Below are 27,044 nucleotides of genomic sequence, written 5' to 3'. Positions count from 1 at the left end.
AAAACGGAATCGTATTTTTTGAATTCACATGAAGCCATCGATGGCTTCTTCAGAGATTGAATTTGAGACAGAAAGGAATACAATTGAATTGCTTTTAATTTAATTTCATCCAGCCTCATTAAAAGGAGTTGTGAAAAAGCTTGTTAAACTGAAAGTGCTAAAATCAGACAAACTGAAAAACTGACTGTTGTGTGATTCTAATTGCAAATGAATGTATTTTTTTTTGTAACTTCACTGTAGATGTCACACTTAAGTTCATGAAATGTACAGTATCCATCGTTTATAACGTGGGAACAAGGCACATTTAAGCTTTTTTTTTTCAGGGATCCCGGGTGTGCAGTTTGGGCTGTATCACCACATTGGCTCTTTACATTTATGTACTAAGGATAATAATAATACAGAGGTTATCTTTCCTTAAACAATTACAGTTTATATCTAAGCCAGAAGAGAGATAGAGATTGAGACAGAGAACCTAAAAATAAATCATTAACATTTTATTTACGTTACAACAGGGCTCCTAAAAAAACCTGATATTTTCATACAAGATAAGATAATGTAATTGTATGTATGCAATCTAATGTAAATCTTATTTGGCTCCATGGATAAAATGAGTTGAAAACCACATTGGCTTTCACATTCTCATATTTTAATGGTTTTCCACGATCACTATAAAAAAAATCACAATTACTAGTTTTCAGTCGTCCTCTTTTCTTTGGGAAACCAGAGTCACAGACGTCGCCTGAAGGCCTGTCGGTAATTTGTCGGTCGTGCTGACTCCATCCCACGGGAAATACCGTCACCGTGGCCACCTCCAAAGTGGAGGAGTAGCGGGAAGGGTTAATGGCCGACAGAATAGGAGGCCAGCGAGGAGAGGGAGCCACGGCGTGCCGCCTAATAACATTTGGACTGCTTCCCTGGGAAAAGCTCGAAGAGATTACGAACGGGCTCCAGACAGGAAGCGCAGGAAGTGAAATGTGGTTTAGGTGTCGGTCAGGGACGGCGTTACCACCACCGGGACCAAGTGGCAGACTCCGGGCCCCCGGGAGATGGGGAATAATATGCACCCTCTTCAATTATATTGAGATTTTTATTGTTGACTTTAATGATTGGAGGCTTAAAACACGGCTTCCTCGTTGCGTGGCAGGGATCCTGTGGCTCTCCTTGGTGTCGGAGATGCTCTACATCATCCTCCTGGTGGTGGGGTTCAGCCTGATGTGCATGGAGCTCGTCCACTCCAGCAACGTCATCGACGGACTCAAGCTCAACGCCTTCGCTGCCGTCTTCACCGTGCTCTCAGGTGGAGAGAACCGCTGATAAAATCTAGCCAGGTTCATTTTCAACCCCTGTTATGTGATTGTATTTCCCACTTTTTCATCAGTGTCATTGTTTATAATACACCAAGATTAATTACAGGATCAAAATGCAAAATTATCAATTAATTGCAGAAATGCATTTCACATGCATGTATTTCCGCCCCTTCAGACTGAATGAAATACATATTTTTCCCCAAAAATGTTTTCCCAATAGCTCTGAATTCTTTTTAGGCACCGTTTCACATCGCAGGGAAGGCATACGATTATTCAACTGTGTTCAAAACACATTTTCTTTTATTTTGGCTCTGCTTGGCGCCAGGCGCACCGCTTTTACGTAACGGGCAGTGAAACCTGTGAACTAAATTTAAAATCTATGACGTAGCATTGACTTCACTGGGGAATAACACGGTGATTGACAGTGCTTAGTTATCAGTAGAAAAAAAACCCTGTAAGCTCTTCCAAGTGGCTGATGAAGATGAAGGAGGCGGCGCTGACAAGGTTCCAGGAGCCTAAAGGGGGTATTACTGTAGCTCTGCAAATCTTGTCCAAAAAGAACCTCCCAACCTTTTATAGAATGAACAAGCATAAGCTGTGAGGATTGGGATTTGCAGAGCTATCAAGACGGCTCTCCCATCATCTCACGTCACACTGTGCGTGTGCACATGCCCATGTGTGTGTGTGTGCACGCGCGCACATGCAGATTTGTGTGTTGAATGTATCTCTGAAACATCAACTTCAGAAAATTTGGAGGAAAATAATAATAATAATAATAATAATAATAATAAATACACTTTGATGTGATTTTTGTTATTATCAACGTGTAAATAATAATATAATATATATTATAAATAATAATATATATATATATAATATATAATAAATAATAATAATATAGGTATAAGATGTATAATACATAATAATAATATATATATAATATATATGATAAATTATAATATATATTCAATATATATAATACTACATCTATACTAACGTCCCTTATATTCCTGACCCTGCAGGTCTTCTGGGCATGGTGGCTCACATGATGTACACGCAGGTCTTCCAGGCCACTGTCAGTCTGGGCCCCCCAGACTGGAGACCCTACAACTGGGACTACGGCTGGTCCTTCTGGTACGCCCTGCGTCCTCGCCCTCCAGTATTCAAGGAACACGCGTCGGGGCTTTCGTTTCTCATGCCCTCAGCACCGCGATATTCCGCTCCGACAGTTACATTTCACCTAACCCCGCGAATCGCCCCCATCACTAATGAAAAAAAAAAAAGCCCAAAAGCTTCATGTTATGGCGGGATTAGGCTTTGGTGTTTTAAGCCCCCGATACAAGCGTGATTGGAATTGCATAAGGGGATAATATTTCACCCGTTCACAATGTGCACAGTATGTTGAAAATTCCTCCCAGAGCTTAAACAACTTTTTTTGAGCATTGAACCAACAATGCGCGGAGGCAACAGGAGATTACGACCGACTGATCTCACATGTGACCCGACAAACTTTGCCCGGGTTACGGGACTCGAAGCGATCGACTTTAATCCCTGCAAGAGCTGCCATTTTTTGGGGAGCGGGGGGAGGGAAATATTGACAGAAATGTGTCGAATTTAAAATTCTGATTGAGTTACTTTGGGCGCTCATGGTTTGAGTGTCACTGGATGGAGAGCCACCCTGCAAACTGAACCCGTCTTATTTTTTCCCCATTTCTCCCTCTCTCCCTCTGTCTCTCTCTCTCTCTCTCTCTCTCACGTCAGCATGGCCTGGGGATCGTTCACCTGCTGCATGGGCGCCTCCGTCACCACCCTCAACTCCTACACCAAGACTGTGATCGAGTTCCGACACAAGCGCAAGACCTTCGAGCAGAGCATCCGCGAGGAGCACGCGCGAGAGGCCTTCGGGTACTTCCAGAGGGAGCGCTCCGTGCAGTCCATCTCCAAGTCTGTGGAGGTGTACGCCGGCCAGACCCCGAAAAGCAGCAGAAAGCTGCCGATCCCCGCGGCCTCCCTGGACCTGAGCGACATTAACGAGTCATTAGGCGAGGAGCAGTGTTGAGCAGCGCGGACCGCCGTGGCGGAGCGGAAACCTGCCATGTGATATAGTCACTGCCCCGGATGCCTCGACAGATTTCGGAACCCGTTGTCAGCTCCACAGTTCAACTTTGCCTTAACGGAAGCAGGAATTCAACTCCCTCTGTGTGGGCGGGGTTTGGGCATCCGTAGTCATGGAACTACGAGTCCCATGGGGCTCCGTTGGGCTCACCACTGCGATGGGGGGCTGGAACTGTGGACTCCAGAATGGCCACAAAGATTGAAGCCGCTCACCTTTGTTTGTATAGTTGAGTGTTACGTTAAGAAGTGTCCCCCCTATTAATATATACGTTTGCATGAATTTATGCCTTATTGAACAGGAAATGTAGTTTTTAATGCATTGCAAATGACTGTCTATTAACAAAAATGGGTTGGCAATTGTATTTATCATTTAAAAACTGCAAAAAATTCAACAGTTGTTTGCAGTGCATTCTGGACCTACATGCAGTAGTGTGTTGTGCGTGGGGTGTGTGTAGTGTGATGGATGAGTTGAGTTGCCAGTGTGCAATACATTTTGCACAGATTGGATCGGTTGTGTCCTTTTGAACGATGGTAATAACTGTTAAGAATTCCACTGTCGGCTAAATGGGCTGACAAGACCCTAAATATGTGTGTGTGTGTTTGTGTGTGTGTGTGTGTGTGTGTGTGTGTGTGGTGTGTGTGGTGTGGTGTGTGTGTGTGTGTGCGTGTGCGCGCGTGTCTGTGTGTTCCTGCAGGGGGCAGTGTTGTCTCCTGCACACCATGCATTGAAAAAGTTGATGTTCTATTCTATAGTTTCTATTCACTGTCGCTATTGGTCGTATGAATCATAAGTCGGTGTGTGTGTGTGTGTGTGTGTGTGTGTGTGTGTGTGTGTGTGTGTGTGTGTGTGTGTTTATGTGTGTGTGTGTGTGTGTGTGTGTGTGGGTGTGTGTGTGTGTGTACGTGCATGCATGCATGTGTTTGAACATTGACATAATATGGGATTGTGTTTCCAGCTTTGTAATGATATACTACGGACCGTAACCAATAAATGAAGCTCAGGTGAAGCATTCATTAGCACCTCATTTAAGATGATAATATTAAATCCTCAGCCACGCTTTCGATTCCTCTAAGACAGCACTGACACGTGTGTTTACCAGGTGGAAGACATGAATATTCCCTACTAACCTTTTACTATACCCATTTCTTTCTAAATCCCTGTCTCCCTGTAAATTGTGAACATTTACATCATTTACATTTAGAATTCCACTCATCCAAAATCGGCCGTTGCACACACACTTTGGAGGTTTTCCAGGTCAATGTTCACTTCTTTTTTTGCGTTCCCGCAGTCGGGAAAACCGTTGTCACTCTTTGGTTTCTGGGTTTTAGTAACCGTCGTCGTACTCATTCTGGGCCCGCTGCCGGGCCAGCATGGCCTGGATGAGAGCACTGGACCCCGCGGGGGCAGAGTTCTGATGAGCCGGACGCCACCGCACCACGTCCTCCTCCTCCTCCTCCGCTCTCCTCCTGGCTTCCATCACTTGCATCATGATGGAGGTGGACGGAGCGGTATAGTCTGAAGCGCCCGCTCGTCTGTAATATTCCTCCTCCACCTCCTCCTCCTCCTCCTCCTTGTGCCTGTAGCTGGAGCGGACCTGCGCCCCAGCGGCGAAGAAGGGGGAGCCGTCCAGTGGAGTCGCGGGAAACGCTGGCGTCCGGTCGTATTCGCTCTCCACCCTCTGCCTGGCGGCCATGGCCTGCGTGAGGGCGGAGGCGGAGGTGGAGTTGTAGGCGGAGATATCGGCGGGAACGGGCGGGTCTCTGAAGCATCCCCGTCCGTCCTCCAGCTCTTCCAGCGACCGGCGAGCCAAAAAGGTCTGAACCAGACCGTTGGAGCTGGACCGGATGCCCGAGCGCTGTTTGGTTTGCTGCGGAGGATTTTTCACAAGGGCAATACATTTTTTTTTTATTTCAAAATGGAACAAAACATCGCTTTTCAGTGAATGCATCTTGACGGGAACGAGAACGGAAACCTTTCTTTGATTTCCCTTTCTTGAGTTTTGCTTTGCTGGGGATTTCTGAAGGGTCTGGATCTTCTCCAAAAGGAAAGACTTATCTTTCCCCTCCTGGTGAGAGGAGGGTTAAAAAATATATATATATATATACATACCAATATAAATAATCCCAAGAATCAAATAAAGCAAGTACCAAATGCATGGATATGTCACATCAAATATATTAATACCCACATGAACAATTTGCTGTCTCAACAGAACAATAAGCAGCTTACGCCCCTGAGTGACTTGCCAGTAGAGGTACGTGATGAAACTGAGAACCAGAGGGAAAAACATTTAGCACAATCTAGAGATTCACACACACACACACACACACACACACACACACACACACACACACACACACACACGCACACACACACGCACGCACGCACGCACGCACGCACGCACGCACGCACGCACGCACACACGCACTAACTGCCTACTCACAGGATAATAATCGTGACCAGGAAATAGAAGATCTCGCTCCGTATGACGTTGTGGTAAACCCAAACGGCCCAGACGGAGCCGGGGATGCCCTCCAGCTCCTCCACCCAGAGGGAAACCGCGCCGAAGGTGTGGTTCAGGCCCTGGAACGGGCCGCACTGCTCCGACGGCTCCAGGCTGCGGAGAACGCGCGGCGGGGGTCAGCTCAGATGCAATAAGGAATACAAATCATTGAAAAGGCAGGAGCCCCTAGTTGGGAGGTCTCGCTTCTCAGCTTCTCATTGAAATCATTTTCACGTAATAGTTTTCCCGCGACCAGCCGCGGTGAGTACCTCCAGACGGTGTAGGCCACGATGGACAGGGAGCCCACGAAGGAAGGGAAGAAGAGCAGAGCGATGAAGATGGTTTGCATCTGAGCGGCTCGGCCCGAACGCTTGGGAGGCTGGCAGTTCTGAGTGAGGCTGACCTGAGCAGACGGGACATCACACACAATACACACAGGCACACACATCCACATACAGAAAGAAAACAACAACACACGGGGCAATATTAAAAAAAAAACAGCGAAATCTGAAAGAGAAACGTGATTTTTCTATTACTTAAATATGTGTGGGAAGAGAGCTCATCCTCCAATTTATAATCAGTGGTGAATTTGCTTCCATTCCGAGGACTGATCCCGGCGGGGTGTAACACACGGTTAACGGGATTTTCCTGAAAATCATCCTTGACCTGAATCGGGAGCTCAGCAGACTAAACAAAGCTGTCAAAGTCATGAAAGGATTTTATTAATAATGAATCCAGGTCTAGAGGCCTACGGAGAGTCACAGGCGGCAATGACACTGGATCCGACTCTGGCTGCACTGGAGCAAAGCGGCTCACCGTACACTGTTTTTGCTGTTAATACACTGTTGTTACACAGTTTTTGCACTGTTATAAACGTCTACTCACCTTCTTAAGGTAAAAAAGGATGAAAAATTTGATGATCTGAATGACGGGCAACAGAGGAGAGAAGTAAACCCCGATCCTGTGAGGAAAAAGCAATAATAAAAATAATAAGGGATTGTAGAAAGAAACATAGCGATTTTTATAATAGACTTTTATTTTTCTTTACCATGCGAGCGTCTGGGCATAGATCAGATCGAGGACGTTCCTCGCCACGTCAAACTCTGGAACTCCGAGACGCGGTAGAAATCTGGTCCCAATCACACTACAGGGTTACACACGAGACCTTAGGTATAAACATCATTTATATTCTGGATGTACCTACTGTTTTCCCACAAGAACAGAGACGAGTGCACATTTAAGAAAGTGAGAACATTTGACTCACTTGCTGAGGAACTCTCCAAAGAAGGAACCCAACATGAGGAAGAGGAAGTCGGTGACAACCAGGCGGTACAGCGCCTGTCCCACCATGGACTCCCAGCACTACAGCGACACGTCAAAGTGGGATTACGCCAGGAACGCCATGTCTACTTATACAGTACATTAAGTTAGATATTTATTTATAATTATAAATATGTTTATATTTTTTATATATTTACCGCTCTATAGCGCTAAACAGTGGTCAGTAATTTCAAAATAATGAGTCTCACGTGCAATTTAAGATAAGGTAAGATAAGATAAGCTAAACCTTTATTAGTTAAAACAGTAAATATGTTATAATATATGAATATTCTTCCTGTTGTACAGGACGAATGGTTTCCTGTGACTGCTACACTTTTGCTATTTTTCTGAGCGGAAGCTCTTAAACTAGGCCAAAATAATATAATAGTAATAATAAAATCCTTTAAAATCAGTGCTCGGTGTCAATGTCAGTAGTTGGTAAATAGCTGTGTAATAAATGGGATAATGTACAGCAAGCCAGTCAGTATAGTCATGAATAACCGTGGTATATGAAACAGTGGTATATACAGTATATTATATGTATATATATTTATGAGTACTTTTGTAACATACCGAAAACTTTGTTGCCACTTCATTCATCCAGAAATAGCACAAGATTCCAAGAATGGACATTTTTAGGATCACATTTCTGGAAGAACAAGAAGGAGAGAAAATCCCTTTATTTTTGCTCGTATAACGAACCGTCCTTCAGTGTTTGACCTCAAGTAGGCTCCATGCTGCTGCTGAAAATACACATTTTAATATGTACAATATATTTCATATTTTATTTAACATGTCTGACCGGACTATGAGGGCGTAGATCTGCCGGCGCTGGTTGGAGTAATGCTCAAACTTATTGAAGAGGGAGAACAGGAGCGGGACGACCAGGTTGATCAGAGACACCACGAAGGGGACGAGCAGAGTCTCCGCTTCTCGGAGCGCAGACGGGTTGGAGGCGTCGGCCGTGCGCTGCGAAGGCCATAGCAGGCGGAGATAAGGCGCGGCGACACGCCCGAACCAGTAAACCCCCGACGGCAGTGAATGGCGTGACGCACGTCATTACTGACAGGAGGTTACACATTTATCCGTCGAGTATGACTAATCTTTTACAACCAACTTAATAAGCCTCCATAGAATGTCTTCGGTAGGGATCCAACGCATAATGTCTGTCAATTATCAGTCTAGAGAAAAGATTTTGCCATTTTAGTTGAGGCTCTTAGGGATTGTTTTGAGTGTGTTTTGCTACGAATAAGACAAACATTTGTTAACATATAGACCTCCTCTTACAGTATGTTATTTTGCAGGGCTGAGACAGGGCATAGAATTATTTCCTGAAAATAATAAACCTTCTATATATAGGTCGTTTATGTACTCAAGACTAGTAAAATGGTCAGATTGAACAGACACACGCTATTGCTGTATCGTCTCCTTTGTGCGTTTTCTTCCCTATAAAAAAACATTATGACATTTTTATAGGATTGCACATATATTAAGTATTATATTATAGCTTCCATCTACCTGCTGCTCAAATTGGCTGAGGAAATAGATGGCGGCTGCACAGCCAATAGCGAGGCTGGTTGAGAACACCCAGGAGCCCAGATGAATCCCAAAATGCTCGAACCTCTCAGACGTGGTCAACAGCTCCCGCTGGGCCTTCTCCGACAAAGATTCCTGAAAATGTGGAAATGCAACGGAGGATTCGCGAGAGATGTCGAGATGGCAAAGACAAACATGGGAGGCGAGCCGGACACTGAGGAGGTGGCGGTAATTTAGAGCAACACATGGTACGTTTCTCATGTGTGTTAGGTTGACGTTGATATCACACATGCTTGGCAGCGGTACACAGAGTACACGTTCAGCCCAAAAGATAATAAAAGTAAGGAAGTAAAATAGGGTTGAGACCGAATCAGAGCCGACGTTCACACCTTGAGCTGGACCCGGAGGTTGTTCTTGCGCTGCCTCAGTGCCCTCTCGTTGGTCACACTGAAGTCCCAGCTGCACAGGAGCTGCCAGGCGCCTCCGGAGAGCGGGTCTGCCAGCATGTAGTTCCTTTTAAATGAACTGGCCATGCTGCGAGGACATAGAGATGGATTTGGAAAGGCTAAATGTGAATTAAGAAGGAACATGCATTTTGTTATTAGCAATTAGAATTAATCAGAATGAGTTTATTCTTTATTTTATCTATCAAAGCACTTTGTAAACTGTATTTTTAAAGGTTCTATATAAATAAAACTATTATTATAATTATTGTTATAATAATAATAATAATAATAATTATTATTATTATTATTATTATTATTATTATTATTATTAATAATAATAATAATATTATTATTATGCCAGGTGCATTTACATTAAATACAATTAAAATTGAAAGCCAAATATACACAAATAGCCGAAAAATACAAAACAGAAATAGTCAAATATATAATAAATATAAGGAATATACAAATGCAATTCAATGCACATGGATAGGTTATTGGTAGGGGTGGACACTTAGCTAATACAAATGATTGACCAAATGGACTGAGATCTGCAATAATCATACATTTACGGCAAACGACATTTCATAAATCTGTGTGGAGGTGAGGGGAAGGCGAAGTTAAGGAATAAGAAGGACTGACCTATAGATCAGCGAGGCCCCACACAGCATCATGTAAGCAGCTATGGTGAAGAAATAGGCTAACTGCATGTTGTACTCCAACAGGCCCGCCACGCTTTTGTTACTGTATCCGCCGTAATACATGACGGTGTAATTAAAGTAACCCTGGGGAAAATGCATGCACATCTTTATTATGCACTCAGCTTACCATCCTTCAGTCATCTTTTTTTCGTCTCACACTTTCGTCTGATAATTACAATATTAAATGAAATATCAGTCAAAGCAATCCAAATAATAAAACTGCGATCACCAAACAAAATATAATTAACACTGGCACTCTGCACTCACGGCTCCGGTCAATATCTCCAGGCCTCTGAAGGTCACATTTTGGGGTATCTGCGGTGTGTGGTCGTAGATCAGCAGCGGGATGGTTAGGAAACCGAAGTTGACCAGGAAGGAGAAGACGTTGAACATGAGCAGCCACTTGAGGAACAGGAAGTAGGAGAGGACGCTGGTTCCAAAACTGCCGCCGACCTCCTTCATGGTGCCTTGCCACAGCTCCAGGGTCTGCCGGGCGGCGCCTATGTTGGAGCCACACCTGCGGAAAGACTGGAGGGGAGGCTGCTCTGAGAAAGGCTTGTAGCCACTTTGGAGATTTAATAAATATACATCATGTATGAAAACTGAATCTATTGGCCAATATTTTCTGTGTTTCTTGTTGGGTTTATTGTATATTGTGTATTAGCATTTTTTGTCTATAATATATTTTTCTGTACCTTTTTCTTTTTTATATTTTTTTGTTTATTCTTTATTTTTCTGTACCTTTTTTATTTTTATATTTTTGGTGTATTATATACTTTTTTTCCCCAAAATGTATTACTTTATTTGTATTATTTTATTTTTATCTATCATGAGTCAACACCATGAGTGCAATATCGACATTGCACTTTATTATAATAAATCGAAATTAAAAATGAATCATTACTTGATTACTTTCTTGACATGTAATATATATAAGGCTAATCATTTAATTTTGCAATGATTAAAATGCACAAATTGACATTTACAGAACTCTGTAAATGAACTCTGACAACGTTGAATCTCACCAGCGACACGTTCTCAGAACAGTCTCGGAAGCACGAAAAATGTCGGGACTGCTTGGAGGACTTGAATGCCAGCACTTGGCTCCTGGAAGATAAGCAAAGGAAGTGGGAGGCTTTCATTTAGTGCTATGACGTGATGTCATCTTTACGGTAATTATATGACCTTTCAAAGTTATATGAGCACTGTCGTCATCAGACTGACTGGAATCAACAGTCTATTGTTGATTCTAGTGTGTGTGTGTGTGTGTGTGTGTGTGTGTGCGCGTGTGCGGGCGTGTGTGTGTGTGTGCGTGCGCGTGTGTGCGTGTGTGCGTGTGCTACGTAACAGTTCCTCCAGTGACCCTACATTGCAAAACTAAAAAAGCACCACTACTTTTCCACGCCCCCTTACTTTGCTGCACCTATAAAGAATGTAATGATTAACTCTGCGTCGACGTGACGGGACCCCCGCAGCAGGGCGAGCAAACCAAAACCCGCCTGATGTGTTTCTTCTCCTCGAAGCTCATCGGGAGCTCCCTGACGGCCCGAATCCTGTCCCGCGTGGACAGCGAAACCAGCTCTTCGACCAGGTCCCGTTCCTCTGCAACCAGAGAAAAGGACGAGACAGCGCCCACGTTTACGGCAGAGGGCTAGGGTGGAGCCGTTTTTTTTTTGTGAGCGTTTTGCTGAGCGTCCGGTTCAAATGTGGGACGTAGCGACTGCACGCCCGCGGAATAAACGTCACCCTTCTCACGCTTCGGGAGGCCCTCACCATTTTCTATCTCGGTCCTAATTGCGTCCTCCGTGAAGGAGAGGTGGGCAGGGTCCCCGCCGGCAAACACACTCATTCTCCTCATTGTCATTTCCCGAAAGCGCAGTGTCGAATGACCTGCTCCGGCACACAAATACAGAAAAATTAATAGGGCCATCCAGCGTTAATCCTTAAAGTAATTTCTAGGTGTGTGTTGAGTAATATTAGGTATATCAAGTATGTATATCAAGTGGTTCACACAACTTGGATTTCATGTATTTCATATCTTAAATCTCTTCAATTTGATAGTTGACCACTTTCTTGACCAAACACATAACATTATTGATGTTTATTCACTGAGTAGGGGAGCAGCTAATGTCAGTGCGATGCAGGGAAAACAAACAGTATTATCCATAGCTTTGATAACAGTTAATTATTAGTATTGCCAACACCTTAATTGAGATAATAAAAAAAGTAGTTTAAAATAAAACCACCGATAATTTAATGATTAAACAAGGAAGTGCCTCTGGTCCCAAACATACACTCACATTTCACATTTAATCATTGTGTTTAGCAACAACGCATGGAGCCATTTGAAATAAATCATCCATTAATAGATAAAAAAATATATATTTTCGGCTATTTGTGTATATTTGGCTTTCAATTTTAATTTTATTTAATGTAAATGCACCTGGCAGAATAATAATATTATTATTATTATTATTATTAATAATAATAATAATAATAATAATAACAAAATAAATAAATAATCATCATCATCATCATAATCATAATAATCATAATATTCTTTATTCATTCCTTGCAACGCGCTTATGAGTCCATTGCTGTCATGGCAACAGTGCACTAGCTCAAGCATAACAACAATGAGTTGCTACGAGTATGTCAGAAGAACAGACAGTGAAAAACACGAGGGAGTAAGATTTGCGTGAACATTACCTGAAAAATCTGATGGGAATCTAATGGAAGCCGATCTGTCATAGTGTGCTGCAGAATGCGTTTGGAAGGTACTCTGATCTAAACAGGACCAGGAGAAAACTAGGTTGCGCGCGTATCAACAGAGAAATCACATAGCAACACTGAGAGGGATATGCATGGATGCAAGAAACAACAACAACAACAACTCAAAAACACTTCAAGAGAGGTCAATATAGAGCAGTGATTTTCAACCTTTTTCATCCCAAAGACCCTCAAGCTTATGTGTATTAGCCCGCCCAACCCCTTTGATAAGATTTTGTTTCTTGGTCCCCAGTCTGAGTTCATATTTTCATATTCATATTCATTCATATTTATTACAGTACATTACATTACATTACTTTACATGACATTACATTACTTTGCATGACATGACATTACATTACATGACATTACATTGTGTCATTTATCTTCTGTCCAAAGCGACTCACAATAACTAAATTTTGTCACAGTAAAAACCACTGTATATCACAAGTCACTGCTAAACATTGTCTAGAAATAAGCAGTACTGTTAGAATTCATTATTCTGGGTTTTTTGTTTTTTTTAAATAGTAAAGTAAGTTACAAAGTAAAGGGCAATATTGTTGGATATGATTTTGTCTAATATTCCATACCTGTCTGTTCTACAGTGAGGGAGATAATAACAGTGAAACTATGATCAAAACAGTTATTGTACATGTACATTCTCTAATGGTGCTAACGTCTTGTTGATGAAATAACGGTGAAGTTTAACTCCTGATCCTTTTGCTGGGGACCCCCTGGAACCTCTTGAAGGGCCCCTGGAGGTCCCCGGACCCCCGCGTTGAGAAACATTGCTAAAGAGCGTAGAAAGCAACAATCAAAAAGACCCGAGTACGCTCGTTTTCCCCATTGAATTTCCCCACTTACTGAGTTCTGGCTGCCATGGGGGGCTCTCGGGGTGCCTTGGGAGGTGTCCCAGGGGAATGCTTCCCCCCCCACCCCAGACCTCCTGCTGCCAGCCCTCCCAGGGCCTTCCTCCCCTGGAGGGAGCCTCCATGCCGCCGCGGTCCATAGATGGGTGAACCAGGTCTGTCCTCCCTCCCTGCCAGGCCTGCTCGACTCTGGCATAAGGGTTGCTATGATTAGGCTTTCTGGAGGGTCTGCAGGGTAGAACACAAGCAAACCCTAATTTCAAGTTTAAAGTGATATCAAACTTTGATGAATGATCTGACGTTTGAACACATTAACAGACATATAAATATTTGATTATAACAGGTAATCTTAATCTTAATACCGGTAATATTCTATCAGAATCACACACACACACACACACACATTTCTTTATATGTGTGTGTGTGTGTGTGTGTGTGTGTGTGTGTGTGTGTGTGTGTGTGTGTGTGTATAATTAATAATTAATTATTTAATTAGTTACTTAATATTAACCTTAACGTAATAAATGTAATTTGCGAGTATTTTTTTCATTAATAAATATAATAATATCATATCAATAAACTCATACTATAATCCACATATCAGGATTACCAGGACACAGCATGCGTCCTTAATAGAGTAAAAGTGAAATAATAACTCGCAAATTACGTTAATCGCAAATACAGAGAACTATATGTATATATATATATATATATATATATATATATATATATATATATATATATATATATATATATATATATATATATATACATATATACACACACACACACACACACACACACATACATGTATATATAAGCAATCCAAGCAGAAATGGAACAACTGTCCATAAATAATAACAAAATCATGCATATTTTGACATTTAGAATAGGATATGTATGATTTCTCTACATCATACAATGAAATACCATATATACAACAAACCTTTTATCAATTTCCAGAGTTTCGCTGTCATGGAACGCTGGGTTAAAAAATCCTCCATTGCTGTAGTAGGTCATTCGCTCGGTTTCAATGCTCTGTCTCTTATTCTTTATATTGATCCTTCAGGTGCTGCTGCCCCGCTCCCTCATTGCACCGACGCACTGTCAATGAGGTGCCAACTCCGACCTGACCCCCAATAAAACCGAGATAGCGGCTCTATTTCCCCGATTTAAAAAAAAAAATCCGAAGTAAAGTATAAAGGTCTACACAGCGCAGGACCGCCGGCGTCCACCGTCACAGCCCATGCAGTTGTGGGAAACAAAGGCATTTTAGATCATTATTGATCGCGGGATTACAGTCAGTGCTGGAGGGTGTCATCTGCACCGGCGGACAGCTCTTATTTGTGAAGGGAAAACCTGTGTAATCCAACTCTCCGGTGCCATTATCACCTGTTCATCATTAATTCATACGATGGATATTGGTTACTTCCACCGTGAAAGGTTTGTATTCTTCCCACTCGGAACAACTAAGGGATGGTGGAAGGAAGGACAAAACCTGGACAACAAATGTGGAAAATGAACAAATGAATGCATTTACTATTCTGTATAAGCATAAAGTACAACAACAACAAAAAAAAGGGGGGAAAAAATATACCAGAACGATTGTCCCGCTTTGGTGACAGTATCTCTAAAACCAACTGCACTGGCCGGGTGTTGTTTTACTGGAATCTCTGTCGATTCTACTGGTTCAAGAGGACAAAGCGTTGAATGTGCCTACATATGCATTTACTCAATTCAATCATAGAAATCTGCTTACCTGACTATGCCGTGACTCAAAAATATAAAAGAGGAAAGGAATGTGAAAATGTTGAATGGTGTGGTCCACAGTCGGACTGGAGATAAAGTGGCTCAACGAGGAAGTTCACCGCGAATTTAAAAGGTACAAAGGTAAAAGTCCATCGGCTCTGACAAGAAAATCCCAGGTGTCCCCTTACCAGCATGATAAGCATAATTAATCCCGAAGGTTCAATTTAACTGGCAATCAAATAAAATGCGTGTGCGTGTGTGTGTGTGTGTGTGTGTGTGTGTGTGTGTGTGTGTGTGTGTGTGTGTGTAAATGAAGGTACACATTTACACACGTCATGTAGTTAGTCTCATTAAATATGTTCTGTGTTCTTTTCATTTATATATTTTTGAATAAATCTAAAAAATCTCCCCTGTCCATAATGTACAGTATGTCTTTATTTTATTTTAATTATAACAACAATTATTATTATTATTATAATTATTATTATTGGTGTTGATATTATTATTACCGTTGATGTGGTTATTATCATTGTTGTTATTATTGTCATCGTTATTCATATTATCATTTATTTATATTATTATTATTATTATTATTGATAAAAAATAATAATAATAATTATTATTATTATTATTATTTACTGTTATTGTAATTAGTAGTAGTAGAATTGCTCTTATTATTATAATTATATAATAATAATAATAATAATAATAATAATTTATTATTATTATTATTATTATTATTATTATTATTTACTGTTATTGTAATTTGTAGTAGTAGTATTGCTCTTATTTTTATAATTATACTATACTAATAAAATACGAATAATACTACTACTACTACTACTAATAATAATAATAATAATAATAATAATAATAATAATAATAATTATTATTATTATTATTATTATTATTATTATTATTATTATTACTACTCTATTTGAATACTTTAGGAGACATCCCCCAGCACCAGCCAGTGACTCAGCCTCCTGGAGTCACATTCCTCTTGGATCCAGGAAGTTCTGCCTGCCGACAGCCGAGCCCTTGTTTATCTATTCTCATTCTCCTCACAAACAGTCACAGCAAACGGCCTCTTTTCACTTCATGAGGAAAAGCGACAATGGAGGTCGAGTCAGGTAAACGGGGTTAGAAGTTCGGAAGATACTTAGATGTGCCTCCTAACTTTTAATGAACGCAGCGTCAACGAGCTCGACGATAGCATAACGTTAGCTTCCCTGGCTCGTAAGCCCGTCTGAGCTGGGATAACTGAACATGTTGCTCCTCGATTGAATCGCACTACTTGTAAATTGTAAATTCTTCATCGTGCAATAATATATTACAGTTAAATGAGATGTAACTTACTAAACTAATACATCTTGAAATTGACTATGAGTCTAGTCTAGTGTATTTGAGGGTGGAATAGTTTTGCAAGTGAGATCACCTGTACATGCAATCAACTAAACTGGCAACCCCCAGGCCCCATACGTTGTACAAACTGCTCAATCAAAGGAAAACTTAATGTATAGAGCACATTTCAATATATAATTTCATACAAGTACAATGAGCTGCACAGAGAAGGCAATACAACTTTCCAGAGCATATGTACTTGTACATAGAAATAAACATATGCGCACGCATGCACAACATATCCAAAGAAAAGATAGCAACAATAAAATGAAAAACAGAAAAGCTCTAAGCCTGCATTTTGAGGATCAACTGCACAATTACGTATGTGTTCATTTTAACCGGTTCTACCGCCAACAAAACTAAAAATGCATGTGCAGTAACAGACCCTCATATTGCCATGCTTGCTTATTTCAGGGGCTCTGAATTCTTTATAATTTTACTGTAGGGCTGCGTGATAAATCAATATAATATTGATATTGTGACTATACAATATAGTCTATTATGTTTTTATCGTAATGTTGTGATACAGTAAAATGTTGTTTTTCCTGGTCTTAAATGCTCCATTAGAGTAAATAAATACATTTTCTTTCTTTTTGAACTTTGTACACTGTTCTAGCTGTTTTAACAGAAACCTCTACCTGCTTGTATATACTGTATATCCAAAATGTATCCTGTGTGTAAATATCTGATGAAAGCAACAAGTCATCCCCAAAATATTGTCAATTTTTTTTCTAGACACGAACATTATTAATATCAAGGTAATTTGGTCACAAATATTGTGACGTTTGATTTTGTCAATATCGCCCGGCCCTATTTTACACTCGGGATAAAATTTGTCAAAGTTATTGTCGAGAGAAAACAATTATTACACAAAGTTGTATCAGGTAAATGCATTTGAACCCTTTGAAAACCCATTTCTCCTCAGTGTTCTACACTGATCGCAGTGGCCCGGCCACCATCAACCCGCTGCTGGACCAGCTCCCCAGCTACCAGTCCCTGCTCTACCGCAGGAAGTCCTCAGTGAGCGGCGGCAAACAGCGAGGAAGCTCTAGGGCCCGTCTGGGATCCTCCGGCAGCGGGAAATGGGGCCAGAACCGAGCTGCGCATCACGAGGAGAAGCAGAGGAGCCTGACGCTGCAGAGACCTGTCAGAGAGCTGCCCAAGAGCATGGCCGAGAAACGCATGGACAAGTAGGGATGGCTTCTAAAAGCCCTTGTCTAATCTGGAACATCCCATTATTTTATTGATACTGAGGTTTATTGTTTAATGTTCAATTTTAGGTTTTAATTTTATTGTATATCTATATATTTATTTATATATATTTCAAGATGCAGCAGCTTCCTGGTTTTCAGCCAGCCAAAGCCTGCGTGTGTTACGCATCTCTTCATCTCTCTCAACTGGCTCCCCGTAGCTGCCCGCATCAAGTTCAAATCCTTGATGCCGCCCTACAGGGCGAAGGTCGTGCTCTTTCAGGAACACCTGAAAACCTGATCCTATCTTAGCTTTGACTAAATATTCTTGTTTCTGTTGAGGTTGACTCGCCTTCATTTCTTGTATTGACAATATACCAACAACACATGAGATGTTGATGTTGACCAGCTGTTAAGATGTTATTAGACATAATGAACCAACATGGAGAGAAAAAAAACACTTTTTATTCTGATTCCCTACAGCATCTTGCACTTGTATCTGTTTAAATTTAGAAATAGGAGATCATGCTCTTAAGTTAGATGTTGCTCCAAGGTCGATGTATGCTTTGATTGTTTCCAGCCTCTCGTGTAAGTCGCTTTGGACAAAAACGTCTGGTAAATGAGTAAATGTAAATGTATTAAGCATTTTTTCCATGTGCTGTTTTTTAAAATAAATTGTCTATTTCAATTGTTTTTATTTTATATTGTTATTACCTTTTTAATTTATCCATATTTAAACCTCTGGTGATAAATTGCCATTTACACAAAAAAAATAAAAAATAGCTCTGCCCTTAAATTACGCTGAAATATTACTACAAAAATAATTCTGAAAGGTTGACCAATTAGAAGAAGAACCCCATTATTTTTGAACATAATTGTTGGTGCTGCAGGAGGCAGCGGCTGCAGCAGGATGGTGAGCTGAGCAGCTGGAGAAAGTGGGGGCAGATCACTCGCAGGGACATGAGGAGGCTGAAGCAGGACACCGAGGAGTGGTTCAGATCCCTGGTGCTGTGGAGGGGAGACATCCACCTAATAGAGGGTGAGAGAGAGCGGGGGGCGGGCGGGGGGCGATCTAACTGCTTTGCCTGTCTATTTTATTTTTATTGGCCAATTACTAGTTAATTTGTTGAAATAACAAAATACAAAATAAAATCTCTCTCTCCTTCCCTGTTCTCTTTTAAAGGGATGTTTGGAACTGGGATCCTGTCCTACTTTTCCTTTTTGCGCTTCCTGGTCATGCTCAACCTGGTCATCTTCCTCCTGATGTTCAGCTTCGTCATGCTTCCCATCATCGTCGCTCCCCTCGCTTCGGGAAACACCACCTACAACCAGTCCGACGGTCAGAAGCCCCTTCACTGTTTGCATTGTTTTTGTAAATGGAATTTCTGCATTATGAACACTTAAATTATCGGAAGGGTTGAGAACGTTTGTTAATGCGTTTGTTAGTCCGGTCCGTAAAGGACCAGAAGAGGAGTTGTCCTTGTGTTATGTACTATCTTTCTAACTTATATAAAGACATTTTCTTGCCCTATGACAAAAAAATATTTTCACTATTATAGCGTGCATTCTGTATACATACTACTTAATAGACAATCAAAGAGAGTTTATGAGTTGTCTGGTCTCCTGGTGCAGACCATGACTGCCTTTGCAGCTTATCTAAAGAAATGCCCTTTCTTGATAACAACACAATGATGATCAGCATCTAAATGTCAGTATTACAGCATGCGCTTTTGACTATATACAGTACATACTACTGTACTGTTTATGGACTTGCTAGACGCTCACAGAGAGTTGTGATATTACGATGAGGATAATATGTTATCATCTCGCTGGTCGCAGGTCGTGTGTGCAGCCTGTATCCCAACAGCGCTCGTCGAGGCCTCGTCATCTTCCACGAGCACATCACAGACCTGCTCTCAGGCGGGGTAAACATGTCACACCAAAAAACAGCTGCATCATACTATAAAAGTTCAGTTCTGGAGAGAGTTTTGCTGCTTGAATTTTGGGTTTTGCCTCCTTTATACTGACCCCCCCCTCCCCGCCCCCCCCCCGGCAGGGCTTCCTGGAGCAGACCTACCTCTTCTATGGTTACTACAAGGTGAGCAACATCCACTTCCCGAGCTTCACGTACAACCTGCCTCTGGCCTACCTGCTGGTCACTGTGGCCTACCTGTTTCTCAGCCTCATCTGGATCGTTAAAAGGTACTGGAAAAGCATTTTTTTTTTTTATCTTAGCATGTTCTTGTCTGTATGCACTTGTGTTAGAAAGACGGAAAACGACCAATTTTTTTTAAATTATTATTTTCTTCCAGGTCCGCCACAGGTTTCAAGCGCAACTTGATCCAGGACGAAGATCGCTTTCAAAGCTTCTGCAACAAGATTTTTGCTGGGTGGGATTGTTGCATCACCAATGAGAACGCTGCAAAGTTAAAGAGGAGCAGCCTCCTCTATGAGCTCAAGGTGAGATGAGTGTGATAGTTGATAAATGTAATTTGTCAAACATTCAGAATTGTATTTTATTTATGTAGGACATACATATAGGAGCCTTCAGAATGATATTGGGAAATGCCTGCAATAGCAAGTGAACCTTATTCATATTGCTGATGTCTAGAATGCCGATCTGCCCAATGGATATCGCAAATGATGACAGCAACATGCTGTTAAGTCAATGGCCTTCATTAATGTTGTTTTTTATAGTTATTTCCTTGGTCAAATTTCCCTTGAAATGGAGAATGCATCTCTTTCTGTCGCCCAGACTGACCTGGAGGAGGAACGGATCAAGCTGAAGATTGCGGGTCGCACCCGGAAGGAGAAGTGTAGGATCTACGCCATCCGGTTCATCCTCAACCTCTTTGTCATCGCTGTGCTCGCCGCCTGCTTCTACAGCATCTACAGAGCCACCATCTTCTCACAAAATGCCCAAATGACCAAGGTAGTAAAGAGCAAAACAACATTTAATTTATTATAAATCCGTGCACCATTCCTGCCTTCTTTGCAGTATCTCTGAAGATTTTATGATGTTTTAAGCTAGCCCTCCAACACATTTGGAATAAATAATTTAAAAGAAAGAAGAAGAAACAGTCTTTATTAGTCACGCAACACACCACACTACAACACATGCTTGCACACACACACACATGCACATGCTTTTGATGGTGGCCGGTGAAATGGATTCTCTGCTTTTGACCCATCCTGGCTTGTCCTTCCTCCGGGGGCACAGCCAGGAGCAGTGGGCAGCATACGTGGACGCGCCCGGGGACCAGGTGATAATTGTCCATTGCTGGTCAGACAATGATGGGTGCATGTCTTTGGTGGGGGTCCTTACTGACGTGAGGTGGAGGAAACCCCATGTGAGCACGGGGAGAACATGCAAACTCCACACAGTAAGGCTCCTATTTGGGAGATAACCCGCCGGAGCACGGTGCCAACAGCGCCCCAGGCGGGAATCGAACCCAGGACCTTCTTGCTGTGAGGCAGCAGTGCAATGCACTTATTATTATTATTATTATTATAATTATTATTATTATTATTATCTCAAATTCAAGCCCTGTCAATGAATTTAATATGGAAAAGGGTTCAGATTTAACGGTCATAAAACATGACGATGTTCAAGAGGAGAGGTGGTTTTCACACCGCCTGAACACTTTTTTTCCCCTTTGTTATCCTGTAGAAGAATTTCATCCTGGACCTCATCTATGAGTATCTGCCCTCAATCGTCATCACCTTGGCCAACTTCATCACGCCTCTGCTGTTCTCGCTTATCATCAACTACGAGGATTACTCGCCCGCCTTTGAAATCCGCTTTACTCTCATGAGGTACGAAAGACCTGACCACCGCATAACACCATGTGTTTCCTCTTCTCTATACAGTGGTACCTTGAGTTACGAGCGCACTAACGAGTTTTCAGAGTTAAGAGCCGTCGTTCCGTCGCTTTTTTTGTATTGATTCACGAGAAGCAGCTTGCAGGAGATAGTGTGATAGTGTTTTATTATGTTTTCATACAATATTTGTATTTATAAATACATTATATTTATTTATTTTTTTGGGGGCTGGAACGGATTAATGGCATTTCAATTAATTTCAATGGGGAAAATTGGTTTGCTATACGAGCAGATTGAATTACGAGCTCTGTCACGGAACAAATTAAACCCGTAAGTCAAAGTGCCACTGTATTCTGATTCTCAGTTCGGTAAATCCAGGACTAAACAGTCTCCTATCTTCATGAAATACCAGTGAATCCAGACGGAAGAATTGGCTGTGTTCTAATCCGTTTTTTTTTTTGTTTTTTTTGCCCCTTTCTCTCCACAGATGTGTGTTCATGCGGTTGACCAGTATCGGTGTGCTGCTCTTCTCTCTTTGGTCTCAAATTACCAAATGTAAGGACGGGCCTTGCATTTGTGGTTACAACCACGTGCTGTACTCAGTAAGTGCTTCTTCTTATGTCACCATTTTGAAGATGCTGCTGTGACACATCCTATCCACATTTTCAAATCTTTCTTTTTTTTTTATACACAATATCAGCTATGTACTCTGTGTGCTCCATATGGGATATATTATTTCAGAGCTCCTCATATTCAACAACCAACATTTCCCCCCACCCCCACCCCCCACAGCTCACATCAAGTTCGCCCGTTGTAATTCTACCGTGAAACCTGTATTACAGTGTAATTTTTTATCTCATCTATCATGTATTATCTTACCGTACGTGAGATGTTCTTTCGAGTAAGATTCAAGTTAAGGCAAGAGCTGAGTTAATGTGGAGAGGAGCCTGTGGTGAAGGATCCTTTTTAGTACTGAAACCCAGTGCAGCCTGTAACCAAGAGGTACGACCTTCTGCGTTCCTTGTTAATCGCTGCTCCTCGAGTGAGCGCCTCTTGAGAAATCAAAACCGAAGCACAACTCCCTTGTCTCCTGCACAAGCTTTCGGGGAACAAAGTAATACACTTTCAAGCCGCTCGTTTTAAAACACTCCGAGTGACCTAGGTACTCTGTTAAACAAGGGACGTGTTTTCGTCTCCTTAAAGCTGAAATAAACAATTACCTGACTTTCCTGTCAGAAATATGGAGTTTCCTTTCCCAGTTATCCTCCCACATTGTGCTCCAGCTCCCTGCAGATGTGAGCCTTTTTTTCACGGGTCATCCTCCAGCCCAGAAAATACACAATATTTTTTTTACCACACACACACCCATCACTATTTAAATAAGAACCATTCTTAAACTTCAACATCTCGTAAAACCAAACCAGAATCAGGGTTTAGGTTGTCTCCAACACCCGGAATCTACAAAAGCCACAGAAAAAGCCAGATTGAGGAAGGTGAAATCGCGTCTTACAATCATTTTGTTGGACTACTTTTCTTGTGTTGGCCATTGAACCCCGTTGCTGTTCCTTCTAGTGCTGGGAGACTCGTGTGGGCCAGGAGATGTACAAGCTCACCATCTTTGACTTCATCATCATCGCTGCCGTCACCATCTTCGTGGAGTTTCCCAGGAAGTATGTTTTTAATAAACGGCAGAGGGCTCAACACTCTTTCAAAAGTGATTGCCAGGCGTCCGCTTTTGGTTGCCGAAACTGAAAATACGGTTGCCATTTTTAGTCACCTGAAAACGTGCCATAAAAGAACGTTCAAAAGCTTTATGAGAGTAACGACATATTCTTTGTAGTTTGTGTTTTATCTGATACTTTACAGAATTTGAATCTTCAGAGAGGTAGAAACACAAGTCAAGACAGAGAAGAGCTGTGATAACATTACATTTCCTGTATATTTTTATTTTAGTTTATTTTTTATTTTTTAAGTACACTATCGTTTAAGTTTGTTTTTGTTTTTTTATAATGCTTTTCACACTGAGTTTTAGTTTTTAGTTTAGTTATAATTGACTGTACAAGTGGTTGCCAAAGGGGGCAACCAGAGGCCACAGAATGGTCGCAAATCGACTCGATCTGGTTGCTGAGGGCCACCGGGCAACCATTATTGTCAAGCCCTTTTCCAGTTGGAGTGTATGTGTACACAGTTTTTATATAAAGTTTGATAGATCTGGTCCCTTGGCAGTTCACTTTTCATGTATGTGATAATATGCAAAGATTGGTTATGTAGTTCCTTCTATCTGTGAACATCTCCTTCCTCCAGGCTGGTGGTGAAATACTGTGACTGTCGCCTGGTGAAGTGGTGGGGTCAGCAGGAGTTTGCCATCCCCCAGAACGTGCTGGAGATCGTGTACGGCCAGACAATCTGCTGGATCGGAACTTTCTACTGCCCCCTGCTGCCCGCCATCTGCACCATCAAGTACTTCTTCATGTTCTACATCAAGAAGGTAACACGCGGGGATTTGAGCTTTGAGATTTTGGGATCAAGGTAAAACGGGGGTTGTTTTAACATGTCTGCAGCCTCATCGTTTTATCCTCATATCCTCATATCCTCATATATCGTGTGAGGTTTTGTTCACTTAAGGTTTATATTTTTTAACTTTCACAGCTAATCCAAAAATTCTCACAGATTTTGTATGTATACTAAGTATATATTTATGTATTTGGACAAAAAAAAATCTTTATTTTACTTTAAGCTATTTTAAAGGAGCACTTTGTGATTCTTCAGTGTTCCGGCTGTTTACACGATGAGTAAACAAAGTTGAATTGCAATAAATCTATCAATTTCTCTTTCCCTTTACGCAACGCTGAAATACAACAGTTCCACAATGCAGAAACAAAAATTCATAAAATTATGATTCAAATCAATAAAGATAAAAGGATCATGTTCTACATTTATCCTCACTTGTTGCTCGCTCTCCCCAAAGTAAATCTAATCGACTGGACTCAAGGCCTCATATGCTTGGAGGGTAAATTGATTGATTTATTGCAATTTATTTCCACCCACCCAGTGTAAACAACACTGGAGCATTTTAGAGACGCTGCTTGAAGACTCTGCGAGTGGCCGGGCTGCCGTAGCTTGTTGAGTCTTTATTACCTTACCCGCAAAGAAAAGGAGGCGTTTATTTGAATGAATCCTTGTTTTCACAGGTTACATTGGTGAACAACTGTCGTCCTGCCACTCGTCCCTTTCGAGCCTCCAGCTCCAATTTCTTCTTCCTCGTCGTGCTGCTGATCGGCCTCGCTCTGGCCTGTCTGCCGGTCACCGTTAGCATAGCACAGTAAGAACTGTACCGCATAATATCTCTGTTTTTCAGTTATTTGAGATTAATGCCGTAGCTGCCTCTGCACAGCTTTGACAAAAAAAAAAAAAAAAAAAAATCCTCCGGTTTAAGCCTTGAGATAGGATGAGCTATTTATACAATATATGTCTGCCAAAGTCAATACTGTTTTACGACTTTGTGTAACTGTTGACTTACTCCCTGGTCTCCTCTTTCAAGGATAAAATGCTCCCAGGCCTGTGGACCTTTTGTAAAATACAACACGTCCTGGGAGGTTCTGCCCAAAACCGTCTCCCAGCTTCCTCCCGGGATCCGAACCTTCCTCTTCGCTCTTTCCTCAGAGGCCTTTGCTGTGTCTTTCTTTGTCATCACATGGTATGTGTTCCATGCAAAAATAAACTGACAATCATGACAGGAAGTTAGTTAACAAATTGTTTTTAATACATTATTATGGATGGATAGATGGATAGATGGATGGATGGATGGATGGATGGATGGATAGATATAGATAGATGGATACTTTATTCATCTCTAAAGGGAAATTACATTGTCAAAGCAGCTCACATCAAAAGCACACCAAGTGCCATTAACCAAAGAGGTTGACAATAAAATAAGAGTAAAAAAAAATGTATAAACAGTAGAAATTCGGTAATGTACACTAGACATAGTGATAAACATTAAATATAGACTTATATTTAAAATGGTGAATAACCCAAAAGTTAAACAGCCAACAAGAAAAAAAACAAACATTGGTAGTTTACAGTAATCTAGAAGTAAACTAAATGGCCCGACGGGAGGGAAATTTAGGGATAACATTTTAATGAGGAATAATAAATCATAAATACATTTTTATGTGAAGCGTCCGGACACGGACCCAGGTTGAGAGAGAGAGAGAGAGAGATTTTAGTATTTTTAGAGCTTATTGTGCGTAATCACCGGTTGTCATGACATTTCACTGCATATATGTATGACCGTATGTATATGTATGTGACAAATAATCTCTTGAATCTTGAAAAGCGGGAGAGAGACATGTCTCTTATGATAATCGCAAAAACACTTCTGAGAAGAATATTTTAATCTTATTGCAAGTTAGAAATGGGTTCTATAGCCTAAATAAATAGAAAATAATTTTTCTTCATTTCTCCAATACCGTTAACTAGGTTCTTGGGCAAAAATTTGTCTTTGGAAGTAACAGAGCAATGAACCTCATATGAGGAGTCTGTTTTCTAGAATCATGGTTGTGTTCATACACAATTTTGCTGTTGTGATAATGTAATTTTGTTTCCTTTGTAGTTTGGGCATGTTTTATGTAATTGCGCTCGCTGGAGCTCACAAAAGAGTCATCAACCAGCTCCGGGAGCAGCTTGTTATGGTATGTGATTCCTATCTATTCCAGCCATCTCCTTCTTCTTTACGTCCCACATTTTGATCTTTTGTCCACTGTAGTGTAAATTAAACATTTTAGACGCGTGTTAATCCAGTCGTGTGTGTGTACGTGTGTGTGTGTGCGTGTGTGTCTGTGCGTGCGCGCGACAGGAGGGGCGTGACAAGCTCTTCCTGATTCGGAAGCTGTGCCAGGCTCAGAGCTTCTCTGGCGTCCAGTCGCCGGGCTCCGGGTCGCGGCCTCGCTCCAGCAGGAGCAGGAGCAGCTCCAGCTACCACACCAGCTTCTCCACCAACTACAGCGATGCCACGTTCCTGGCCCACTCGCCCCCGCCCTCCTCCACACACGTCTAGCGCAACGAGCTGTGGCCCTGGGACCTTGGCGCTCAAAGGAATGCCTTTAATGTATCACTGTTCACTTCTGTTGTTTAACGGAGAACAGGACGCGAGGCCCAAGGATTCTGGGACCAAAGAAAACTGCTGCTCTTCTACGGTGTGTACTTCATCTTGTATGTACTGTCATTTTTGTTTTCCTTCCAGGAAGGACTGTATTTACTTTATTTTGTGTTTTTTTTTATTTTTTTTTTTATTATTATTTCTCAACATC

The 27,044-nt window shown here is 41.5% G+C and overlaps 3 protein-coding genes across 3 annotated transcripts in view; 2 read left to right on the top strand and 1 right to left on the bottom strand.

The window, feature by feature from the left end:
• LOC307229375 (germ cell-specific gene 1-like protein) overlaps positions 1-3,366 on the top strand; it is a gene marked incomplete at both ends in the record, with an annotated part of 5,843 nt that extends 2,477 nt beyond the window's left edge. The window contains 3 exons of the mRNA XM_079999369.1: positions 1,145-1,297; positions 2,330-2,441; positions 3,069-3,366. Of these exons, the coding sequence (XP_079855495.1) occupies positions 1,145-1,297; positions 2,330-2,441; positions 3,069-3,366 (563 nt within the window). The remainder of the gene's footprint in view (positions 1-1,144; positions 1,298-2,329; positions 2,442-3,068) is intronic.
• A 1,381-nt stretch (positions 3,367-4,747) lies between these two features.
• Positions 4,748-14,587, bottom strand: tmc5 (transmembrane channel like 5; the record flags this gene model as incomplete). The annotated part of the gene is made up of 19 exons (XM_079998953.1): positions 4,748-5,290; positions 5,396-5,488; positions 5,612-5,690; positions 5,867-6,040; positions 6,196-6,329; positions 6,812-6,887; positions 6,975-7,070; positions 7,191-7,288; positions 7,820-7,895; positions 8,049-8,215; positions 8,765-8,917; positions 9,172-9,316; positions 9,871-10,013; positions 10,197-10,457; positions 10,955-11,036; positions 11,429-11,531; positions 11,703-11,819; positions 13,635-13,795; positions 14,514-14,587. 19 exons carry the CDS (start codon positions 14,585-14,587, stop codon positions 4,748-4,750), a joined length of 2,775 nt encoding a protein of 924 aa, XP_079855079.1.
• A 1,768-nt stretch (positions 14,588-16,355) lies between these two features.
• tmc7 (transmembrane channel like 7) lies at positions 16,356-27,040 on the top strand. The gene is made up of 16 exons (XM_079999180.1): positions 16,356-16,449; positions 17,646-17,910; positions 18,801-18,949; positions 19,094-19,249; positions 19,750-19,835; positions 19,967-20,112; positions 20,223-20,370; positions 20,666-20,842; positions 21,581-21,726; positions 22,220-22,334; positions 23,305-23,402; positions 24,037-24,220; positions 24,924-25,054; positions 25,274-25,429; positions 26,348-26,426; positions 26,591-27,040. Exons 1-16 carry the CDS (start codon positions 16,434-16,436, stop codon positions 26,789-26,791), a joined length of 2,253 nt encoding a protein of 750 aa, XP_079855306.1. The 5' UTR covers positions 16,356-16,433; the 3' UTR covers positions 26,792-27,040.
• The last annotated feature ends 4 nt before the right edge of the window (positions 27,041-27,044 follow it).

The sequence above is a fragment of the Zeus faber genome (genome assembly GCF_960531495.2).
Source record: "Zeus faber genome assembly, chromosome: 4".
NCBI lineage: Eukaryota > Metazoa > Chordata > Actinopteri > Zeiformes > Zeidae > Zeus > Zeus faber.
The sequence above is the reverse complement of the archived record's forward strand: the minus strand, read 5'-3'. Positions and strand labels throughout refer to the sequence as shown.